Here is a 10,838-nt window from a genome sequence, read left to right on the forward strand (position 1 = left end):
AGCGGCGGGGCCGGAGGAGGCGCTCGGAAGCGGCTGCGGCGGGGAGCGGTGCACGGCGGGGCGGCAGGTATGGGGCGGGCGCGGGTGTGCCGCTTCGGTGCCATTCGGGGTCACCTTGAGCCCCTCAGGAGTTCTCCTAGGGTCCCCCAGGGGTTTTTCTCGGGTTCCCGGGGCCGCGTTCCTCTCCTTTTCTCTGACAGCCGTGGGCTGAGGTTGGGGAACTCATCGCAACGATGGTACCGCCGAGCTCCCCCCAGGCAGCCTTTACGGTCCGGTTCCCCATGGGGCGCAGCCCGTGCTCGGCCTGGGCGTCCTACGCAGCCCCTCGGCCGTGGGCTCCGCCTGAAGGCTTTGCTTTGGGAAGGGGGGCTGAGCTGAGCGTGGACGCGGGGCTGTGAGGCCGTATGGGGGGAGGAGTGAGGGGAGCCGGGCAGGGAGGGGGGGGGGTCACAGAGCGGCTGAGGATCTCCGTTCCGGAGCTGCGTGGGCGCTCCGTTAAGGAGTTGGGCGGGAGATGAGGAATGCGAAGGATTTGCGCGTCACCTGGCTCCGAGGTCCCAGCCCCTCCGGCGGCTCAGAGTCCGGCACGAGGCGACGCCGGGGGCTCGGGGTCCCCACGCACACCGCCCCAAATCCCGTACAGCGGCTCCGGGGACATGGCCAGCACCGCGCTCGTGCTCTGGGCGCTGCTCTGGCTGCTGGCGGCGCTGGGTTCGGCCGCCCGGACGCGGACGCGCCGGGAGTTGTCGCCGGGTTTGTACGAGCACGGGGTGTTCGATGCCGGCGGCTCCTACTGCCAACGCGGGGATGTCTGCTGCCGCGGGCGCGACGACGGCTGCACCGTGCCCTACCTCGACACCATTTGCTACTGCGACCTCTTCTGCAACCGCACCGTCTCCGACTGCTGCCCCGACTTCTGGGAGTACTGCCTGGGCATCCCGGCCCCGTTCCCTAAAGCTGCAGGTGAGGCGGAATCCCCCGGAGCGGTGCGCGGCTGCGGGATGCGATGCGCGCGTCCGGACGGCGGCAGAACTCGTGGGACCCGCGGAGCCGCTCTGTGGGGCAGAACGGGGCCGGGTGCCGCCCCGGTCGTGTCTGGGGCACGGCACGCCGTCCCCGACTTCACCCCGTGGGCAGCGGGGGAGGGATGGGAGAGAGGGGGGGGGAACCGGGGAGGCCCCCTCGTGCAGCACAAGGCTCTCTCAGAATCCCCGCAGAGCAGAGCCAACTCCGGCCATCAGTGGCCCCTTTATCCCGTCCCAGCCTGCAGTTAACCCTCCTCGTGCCCACCTCTCTCCCTCCCAGGCTGCGTTCGCTCCGGTCGCGCTTATCCCAGCGGGGCCACGTACCGGGACAACTGCAACCTGTGGTGAGTGCCCCCGTGCCGCGCCGGCCCCGCAGCGTGGCACCCTGACCCCGAACCCAGCCGTGGTGGGAGCGGGGCCGCGCCGGATGGCGGGGGCTGATGCAAGTTCCTTTGCTGTGGCATATTTGGGGTTTCTGTGCCCGCACCCAGCTTGCCCCGGCTTGATGGGCTGAGCGTGCCCCGTCCTGCTCCAGGTGGGGATCCGGCCCCACGCAGCTCAGCGCTGCACCGGGGTTGGCTCCGACACGGCACTGCGGGCATGCTGGGATGGGGAGCACGGATCCTGCAACTGAGGAGCACTGAGCTGCACTGAGATGAGGGCAAATCCAATGCTCCATATGGAGCTGTGCATCAGCGTGCGTGGATGCAACCAGTGTGTGCGCCTGCAAGCCCAAGCAGCCGCGTGCAGCCCTGCAGGATGAGCACAGCCCTCCCCGAGCCACTGCTGCCCCTCTGGGCACGAAGGAGTCGGGGGAACTGAGGCCCCTCCGTGCTCAGAGGAGCTTTCTCTGTGCTGGGAAAGCATCCCTGCTGCGCCCCAGATCTTCTTCCCCTGCACTTGGAATGTGGAGAGCAATTCCTGCTGTGCTTCACCCCGACTTGGGGCGGTTGTACGGGAGGAAAATGTAAAGCATGGGAGATGCAGGAGAGTTGTGGGGAGATGCTGTGGGTGCGCAGCTTGGCTTCACCCCAGATACGCCCCCAACAGCTGGGCTGCTCAGTGCCTGTGCCCAAGGAGTTAACAGCAAGCAGCTGGGTCACCAGAGCTGCGGCCAAGGAGGGCAGCGAGGGGTGAAGGGCTCGGGAAGCGTCTTACAGGGTTTTTCCATTGCCTCACAGTGCCTGGGGAGAGCAGATATCGGGGGATTCACACTGCCTGCTGCAAACGGGGCCTTGGGATTTGTCCCCTGTGTGGGGACGTGGGGCTGAAGGCAATGGCTGGGATGTGGGATGGCTCCTGGGAGGCGGTGATGGTGGGAATTGGGGTCTGGGCGGTGCTCTGACCCCAACGGGGTGGTGGGGATGGGGATGGGGAGCGGTGAGCGGGGCTGCTCTGCCCACAGATCGGCTCCATAAAAGGGAACGGCGTGCCGGGAGCTCGCACTGCGGGCAGCGGGGCCGGATGCCGAGCATTGCTGGGAATGTGGGGGGAGCACGGCTGGAGGCTCCCCGTGGGGACACCCCTCCCTCCCCACCCGGGTCCCCCATGGGCCGTGCAGTGCTCCCTGCTCAGGGCAGCGCAGCTCCTTCCTGGGCTCATTTCCAAACCCTGCTGGTCGCTGCAGCCCTGGTGGGTTTTCGGCTCGTTTCTGTCCTCGGGGCTGCTGCAGGGACCAGGCTGGTGGTGGGGGTCCCAATTCCTGGGGTTGTTGCTCCCCACCTGCTGACCGTCTCCTCCCCACAGCACCTGCGGCCCTGCAGGGCAGTGGCAGTGTGAGGAGCACGCCTGCCTCGTGGATGGGGACCTCATCGACGCCGTCAACAGGGGAAATTACGGGTAAGGGCTGTAAGCGACTGAAGGGATGCAGGGGTGCTTCACCCCTCTGTGCTTTGTGGATGTGCCGACCCCATTCCGTGCTCTGTGCAGGTGGAGAGCAGCCAACTACAGCCAGTTTTGGGGCATGACGCTGGAGGACGGGATGCGCTACCGCCTGGGCACCTTCCGGCCGCCCCCCATCGTCATGAACATGAATGAGATGCACGTGAGTGGGACCCCGCAGATCTTATCTTGTAACCCCCGGCCCCAAAGCTGCGAGCTGCCCCGCTTTTTGGAGACAGCAGCTCAGCACATTCCCCCTCGCAATCCCTGCGTTGCCAGTGTTGTTTTTGCCCCTTCCCTCCTTGCTGGGTTCCCATCGGAAAGCCGGCCCCATAGCTGCTGAGTCGGCACAGCCGTGTGAGCGGGATGCCCTCGGGCTGCAGCCAGAGCCGGCCCCATGGGGCACCTTCTGCTGACCCCATAGCGGGCTCCATGGGGCATCCGTGGCGACATCTCGGTGGGACCCTGTGGCTCTGTCCCATGTCATGCATGGAATTTGAAGTCCTCCTGCGCTGGGTGGCCCCAAAGGATGCTCCGTGGGGACAGGATGAGCCCAGCGCACGGCTCACACCCATTGCAGGGCCTTGACTTGCGAGGTTTAATTTTAGCAGCATTTCCTGCACTGGGTGCTGTGACCTCCCCAGAAGGGCCGCTCTGCACGTGGCCTCCAGGCGGAAATGCCGGGCGTCACTCGGAGCCGGGAGCAGGGACGCAATGAGGGCCCCCTGTTGGCACCCGTGGCCGGATGCTGAGCACTGGAGGTGCTGTTGCTGAGCCTGAATTTGGCAGAGGTTGAGAGAGATGGCTCCTCAGGGCGGCACCCGCATCCTGGCTGTGGTGTCTGCGGTGGGGTTGGGGTGGCGCTAGGGACCGCAGCTCTGGGGGTGCCTTGGAGCGGGGGGTCCCCACACCGTGAGGCCGTGCCCCCACAGATGGCCATGGACTCCAACGAGGTGCTGCCCCGCCACTTTGATGCGGCCACCAAATGGCCCGGGATGATCCACGAGCCCCTGGATCAGGGCAACTGCGCCGGCTCCTGGGCCTTCTCCACGGCAGGTGAGATGCAATGGGTTTGGGGATGGGGGCTCGTGGGGCAGTGGGATGGGACCCCCGGGGCCGTCACCATCCCTGACTGCCATGCTCGTCCCCAGCCGTCGCTTCCGACCGCATCTCCATCCATTCCATGGGCCACATGACGCCCTCCCTGTCGCCCCAAAACCTCCTGTCCTGTGACACACGCAACCAGCAGGGCTGCAGCGGGGGGCGGCTGGATGGAGCCTGGTGGTACCTGCGCAGGAGGGGGTGAGCAAGGATGGGGGGGATGGCGATGGTGGCAGGATGGCAGAGGCAGTTGGTCCGGGGGTGGGTTGGGATGGTGGTGGTGATGATGGTGAAGGCGGCGGCGGTGGGAAGGCAAAGGGCTGGGAGTGGTGATGGGGAGAGCAACAGGGATGGGAATGGGGCGGCAGTGGTTGTGGGACGGGGATGGGAAGGTGAAGGAATGGGTATGGTGATGGCAGTTGGGTGTAACCTGGGGATAGCGATGGCTATGGGGTGGCAGGGGGATGCTGATGGAGTTGGGCAAGGGGACAGGAATGAGGACAGCAACGAGGACAACGACGTGTCCAGGTTTTCCATCTCCTCCTCTCATCCCCATCCCTTGCACAGGGTGGTGACAGACGAGTGCTACCCCTTCACCAGTCAGGAGAGCCAGCCTGCTGCACAGCCCTGCATGATGCACAGCCGCTCCACAGGCCGGGGCAAGAGGCAGGCCACAGCACGCTGCCCCAACCCCCAGAGCCACGGCAATGAGATCTACCAGTCCACCCCTGCCTACCGCCTGGCCCCCAGTGTGAGCAGCCGTGGGGCTGGGGGCGGTTCTGCCTGGAAAAGCCAAGCTGGGGATCAAAGCGGGGCAGAGGGGAGGGATGCGATGCCAGGGTTGGATGTGGAGCTGCCTCTGCAGGTGGCAGAAGAGGGGTGGTGTCACCGTGCTGGGTGTCCATGGGGTGCTGTGGGGCAGAAGGTGGGGACCCCAGCCCTTGGTATCGGCTGTTTCTGTGCTTGCAGGAGAAGGAAATCATGAAGGAGCTGATGGAGAACGGCCCTGTGCAAGGTAGGGAGCTGGGGGGGGGGGGGGGGGGGCACTGCCCTACAGAAGTGGGATCTGTGCCCTGGGGTGCACTGAGCTGAGAGGGGACTGGGGGGGGACAGAGGCTGCTGGAACAGCTCAGGAGCTGCCCCAACCCCGCTGCTTAATGCTCAATGCAGCCCCAGGGAGCTGCCCGCTGGCACCTGTTGCTCATTAACTTCTCAGAGTTAATCTCTGTCTCGGCAGTTGGTTTTATTTGATTTTTATTTTCTTAATCCTCCTCCCCCGCGCAGCTGAGCCTTGTCCCATGTCCCCAGCGCGGCCCCGTGTCCTCTGTGCTCGCGCCCCCTGCTCTGGGGGACGCAGAGCTGAGCACCCACCCCCAATCCTCAACCCTACAGCCATCCTGGAGGTGCACGAGGATTTTTTCCTGTACAAGAGTGGGATCTATCGGCACACACCAGTGGCTGAGGGGAAGGGGCCGAAGCACCAGCAGCATGGCACGCACTCAGTGAAAATCACAGGGTAGGTCTGGGGGGGGTGCAGGGCATCGCAGTGGCTGGAGAAATGCTTCCTTAGGGGGGAGGAAAGGCGTCCACCTTCCTCTGGGCAGGGAGAGGAAGCGAGGAGGGAAGGAGGCTGCTGGGCTGCACTGGGGCTGCTGCCACAAGCGGTGGGGAGCATTCAGTGCTCAGCAGTGGGGCTGGGATGGAGGCGCAGACCTGTGTGCCGGGGTCCCAGAGGGGCTCCTGGCCCTGGGGGAAGATGCTGGAGCTGGGAGTCGGTTTCACAGCCCTCCGCAGTGGGCAGGGAGAAGGTGTGCGCCGACAGCCCCCCTGGTGCATCCCCACGGGGGGCCCGCAGTCCCTCCTCACTGCCCTCCTGCTGCAGGTGGGGTGAGGAGCAGCTGCCCGATGGCCAGGTCCAAAAATACTGGGTGAGTACCGGTGTGATGAGCTCAGCCGGGCTCAGCCCCTGCTTGGAGGCTGCAACCCGGGGAAGATCTGAACACCAGATTTGGTGCCGGGGAGGGGAACGGTCACTCCTGCGCTCAGCGTCCCCCCTTGCAGACCGCGGCCAACTCGTGGGGCAGAGCGTGGGGCGAGGACGGGCATTTCCGCATCGCCCGCGGCGTCAACGAGTGTGAGGTGGAGAGCTTCGTGGTGGGCGTGTGGGGCCGCGTCAGCGTGGAGGACATGGCCCATAAGTGAGCACAGACCCCGCGGAGCTTTCCTTGTCCCTGCCCTGCAGCCCCCCCGGCCCCAGCAGGGACACCCCGGGTCGGACCCCTCTTGCCGCCGGGCGCTGACGCAGCGGCCGGGGTGCATTGGGCCGTGCACGGGGTGTGGGGCCGGGGCGGGGGGCATCGCATTGCCTGTGGGACGGAGGATTTACTCACTAATCCAGCCCGGGCTCAGCCGGCTTTGTTGGCAGTCGGGGGCTCTTCAAAAGCAGCCACCCCTGCCCGCGGTGTCTGAGCCCCCCCCGGTCGCGTACGTAGGGCGGGAGGTGCTGTAGGGTCCCCCAGGCAAAGCACGGCTCCTACAGCCCTCCGTCTGCCCCTATGGAGCTGCGGGGGGTAAAATGCCGCGGCACCGGGAGAGGGGAGGACGGGGGAGGCTCCATCCGAGTCCCCGAAGAGGAGGAGCCCAGGGCTGGGTGCTACCTGCTAAGGATGGCATCCCTGCAGCTCCCTCCCACCCCTCCCCATGGTGCTAAGGCCCCGGTGCAGGGAAACGGCCGCTGCAACCAGCCCTGGGGTCTCCAGGCCCTCCCCCGTGTCCCCACCCCTGCCACAGGAGGGACCCGAGCTGCCGCACAGCCTCACCTAACCTTCACCCCCCCCCCCCCCCCCCCCCCCCCCCAGGCTGTACTTTTAAGTCTTTTTTTTTTGTATTTATTTTGCTTTTTATTATTTGTAAATAAAACTCCTCCAAGTCTCCCTCCTGCCCATGCAGTGCAGCTCCTTCCCTCAGCCCAGCTGGAGACGCGTGGCCCCGCTGCCCCAAGAGCCCCATGGTTACAGGCTGAGCTCCCCCCCCATCCCGGGGTCAGCACCTGGAAGGGCTGCGTGGGGCTGATAAGGACCACATTGTCTGCTTTCCTGTTTTGTCAGCACAGTGTGACCTCAGCCACGGGCTGGAGGGGCTGTGGGCAGGCGCAGACGTACGGCCAGCACGCCGTCCCTGTGCTGGGAATAGCGGGTGTGAGGCTTTGGGGGAGGGTTGGGTTTGAGGAGGGCAGCAGCAGCTTTAGGGGGGAGGTGGGAGCTGCCTCCAGGCTGGTACCCTTGTGCCGTGCCACTGCTGTGCTCAGCTCTGTACCCACAGGATCACAGGGGGTTGGAGGGAGCCCTGCAGCTCAGCTCCTCCGTCCCCCTGCTGAGGCAGGTTCACCTCCATCACTACGAACAGCTTTGGCCCTTTAAAACTATTTTTAAAACATTTTTTTTAAGTGATCATTTGCAGTGTGGAAACGTCACGGTCTGGGATCTTTAGCACAGCTTGCACAACTAATCTGGAAATCCAACCTTTCTTTTTCGTCTTTCGAAGCGCCGTTTCAGCCCTGCTCCCAGCCGTCGGGTTCCCGTTCATTTCTGCACGTCCACCCCGTGCCCACATCCCTACCTGCGCCCACCCCCAGCTGATATCCACACCTCCACTCTCACTTTTCCCCCTGCCCAGCTCAGGGGGGCGCTGGGATGCTGCACCCCTCCTGCTCAGCACCCAAACGTGGCCCCCATGCAGCTGCACCTCGCCCCGAGCTCCCGGGGATCACAGCAGGCCCTCAGCATCGCTTTGGCCCCTCGGTTGAACGCTTTCCATCCGCATTTTCTCTGTTTCACCGTTTTCCTTTTCCTCCTCCTGGCTCCGAGCGCTGGCTGGGCCCCAACACGGAGTGCGGCGCCACCTGGTGGCTGCAGCCCGCCCTGCACCCAACGCCTGCAGCGCCGCACGTAAACACGCAGAGCTCCATGTAAACATCGGCCCGACGCACACAGCGATATTTACACATATATGCGGATACATCGATGTGCGGGGACGGGAGGGGCGCACGCTCACACACACACACCCTGCTGTGCGCCTGCTGCCAGCTGGCCCGAGCCGCAGCCTTGTCTGAAAAGGCACAAAAATCAGCTCCAAAAATAGAGCAGGAACGGCTTTACTCACCAGAATACAACTCCAAATATTTTGGGAATGGTTACTGGCGCTCAGAAAGTCCCACCTGGGGCCGAAGTTGAGAAAAATAAGCTTTGTTATTTCTCCTAAAAGCACCAGATAATGTTTTAACCCTTTCATACAAAATCCTCTGTCCCCACAGAAAGAAACGCAGCCGTCACAAAACGTTCAGTGCACAATTAAAGGCCAATTAAAAGAATAACTACACAAACATCATTTTGGAGGCAGAGGGGAGAAAAAAACCCAAACTTTTTCAGTGACGATTTGTTCTTTTGTGGCTGTATCTCAGGAGCAGAACGACAGCATTTATTCCCTGAGCCGAGCAGCCATCGCCCCACAGACCAGCCAGGAAATGGTGCCAGGGGTCTTTTATTAGAGCTACAAAAATTAGCTGTAAACCGTTTCCAAGCTTGGCTTCCACAGGCAGAAAGAAATCAGTACAGACATTGGCAATGGGGGACCTAATCCTGCCTGCCAACAGCACGAGGCGGCCCCGGGTTTTGCTACGATTCTGAGGCTGGCAGAAGATCCAAGCGCTCCCAGAGGCACGGCCCAGAATCTCAGCACGGCATAGACACCCCCAGTTTGGTTGTCACACGCTGTGGCACAGCCCTGCAGCACAGAGGCACCCGCCGCCATCCAGCAGGGATGAGGAATGGGAGCAGGGAGCTGCCAGCAGGGCTTGGGGCCCTGTGCTCCTTCCTGCAGCACGGGGGGCACAGCGAGGGGCAGGACGGCCAGCACCCCCCTTGGCCTCGGGCCTCACAACATGCGTGTCATGACCATGGTGAGGAAGTCCTCGTAGCCCAGCCGCACGTTGCCCGCCATCCCCGTGTCCTTCTCACGGAAGGCCTCCGTGAGGCTCTGCAGCTGCATGCAGATGTGAATGAAGCGGTCGAGCTGGATGCTGGGGTTGGAGGATCTCTGGGCGTAACGGGACAGCAGCAGCTGGCTGAACTGGGGGCTCAGGTTGTAGCCCATCTGGGAGAATGCTGGGAGTGAGAAACGCACAGATTAAACCCCTCCGAGAAGGGAAACAGCGCCCTCCCAAAGCGTCTTCCTGAAGGGCTTCTGAGTGCAGGCAGGGTCCTCAAGAGAGAGGAACCAAATCCAGGCAGGAATTCCAGACGTTCTTCCCCTCCATCTGAGCACACACCCAAGAGCTCCTCCCAGAACGCAGGGCTTAGTCATGTGCCATCAGGAAGGGCAACAAAGAAGGGATTTCCCTAAGGAAGTTCACACTGTGGCCGGTTCAGCCTGATGCAGAGAACACCTGGAAGCTCAGAGAGAACCAACAGCAGGAATGGGGCTGGGCAGGGGAGGGAGGTCACTGGATTGGCTATTAGGAAGAGAATCTCCTCTGAAAGAGCGATCAGGCATTGGCAAAGGCTGCCGGGAAGCAGTGGAGTCACCCTCCCTGGGGGAGTTGACAAAACGTGGACATGTGGCACTCAGGGATGTGGTTTAGTGGTGTGGTGATGGGCTGGCAGCTGAACCAGCTGACCTCAGAGACCTTTTCCAACCTGAACGATTCTATGCTGGGCTGCAAATTAGCACCAAGCAGGCAGTGCTCCCTGGGGAACTCAAGTGTGGTGCCTCAGCCCCTCACCCACCTTGCTGGAGCTCACTGAAGCTGATGGAGCCCGACTGGTCCCTGTCGTACTGCTGGAAGAGGTTCTTCCACTGCTGGATGAAGCGCAGCAGGGCTGAGAAGCCGTACACATCCATGCGTCCCGACCTGCTCCTGTCAAACATGTCTGGCAGGAAGGCAGAGAAGCACACACGGGGCAGTGAGGAGAAAGCACCGACGCTCCTGGGGAGCCCAGGACCGCGCTTTGGCTCCAGCGCTCCCCCCGGTGCGCCCACATGGAACGGCCCGGGGGGGGAAGGGGAGCGGCCCCCACTCACTGATCATCAGCAGGCAGGTCTCGTCGTTGAACGCCGACCAGTTGGAGTTGAGCAGCGCCTGTTTCAGCTCCTTCACCGAGATGTAACCGCTGCGGTCAGCGTCCACCGCCTGGAACCAGGCGAAGGCCTCGGGATCCACGCCCTGCGGAGCGCCGCCTGCGGAAAAACGGCACCGGCGGCTCCGGCTCCGGCCCAGCGCGCGGCCTCCTCCCCCTCAGCACCGCTCCCCGCTCACCTCCAGGAGCGGCTCCTCCGTAGGGTCCCGCCGGGGGCGCTCCGTAGGGCTGCCCGGGGGCTGCGCCGCCGCCATAGGGGCCTCCGGAGTAGGGCCCGGCCTGGCCCGCGCCGGGGTAGCCCTGCGGATGGGAGCAGAGCTCGGTCGGGGGGGGCAGCGCCGGGCCAACCGGCCTCGATCCTCCTCAGCCCGGCCTCGGAGCCCCGCGCAGCACCGCACCGCACCTGCCCCGGAAACCCCGCCATGACTCCGCTTCCGGCACCGCTTCCGCCCCCGCTCGCTCCTCTTCCGTTCGTCTCGGGCGTCTCCCACTCCTATTGGTCGAGCCCCGCGGATGAGCCCGGAGGTCCCGCCCCCCCAGGGTGATGTGGATCACGTGACGGAGAGGCTTAAAGCGGCGATGTTGGGTGTGGGAGAGTGGGGCTCACAGGGTTGGGAGCCCGCGGGAGCACGGACGGAAACCGCCGAGGAGCTTCCAGGGCCACCAGTAGTGCAGGATTCCCCCCACATCAGGCCCA

At 64.0% G+C, this 10,838-nt stretch overlaps 2 protein-coding genes across 2 annotated transcripts; one reads left to right on the forward strand and one right to left on the reverse strand.

Annotated features, from left to right (window-relative positions):
• Window positions 1-656: 656 nt before the first annotated feature.
• On the forward strand, window positions 657-6,209 carry TINAGL1 (tubulointerstitial nephritis antigen like 1; the record flags this gene model as incomplete). The annotated part of the gene is made up of 11 exons (XM_079545939.1): window positions 657-963; window positions 1,306-1,369; window positions 2,772-2,864; window positions 2,955-3,069; window positions 3,839-3,962; window positions 4,058-4,208; window positions 4,575-4,758; window positions 4,977-5,022; window positions 5,400-5,523; window positions 5,890-5,935; window positions 6,069-6,209. The coding sequence occupies 11 exons, from the start codon at window positions 657-659 to the stop codon at window positions 6,207-6,209; spliced, it is 1,395 nt and encodes a 464-aa protein (XP_079402065.1).
• Window positions 6,210-8,939: 2,730 nt separating this feature from the next.
• PEF1 (penta-EF-hand domain containing 1) lies at window positions 8,940-10,565 on the reverse strand (the record flags this gene model as incomplete). Its single annotated transcript, XM_079546063.1, has 5 exons — window positions 8,940-9,169; window positions 9,791-9,934; window positions 10,086-10,241; window positions 10,321-10,441; window positions 10,545-10,565. The coding sequence occupies 5 exons, from the start codon at window positions 10,563-10,565 to the stop codon at window positions 8,940-8,942; spliced, it is 672 nt and encodes a 223-aa protein (XP_079402189.1).
• Between the last annotated feature and the right edge of the window lie 273 nt (window positions 10,566-10,838).

Source organism: Tetrao urogallus (assembly GCF_951394365.1).
Source record: "Tetrao urogallus genome assembly, chromosome: 23".
Lineage (NCBI taxonomy): Eukaryota > Metazoa > Chordata > Aves > Galliformes > Phasianidae > Tetrao > Tetrao urogallus.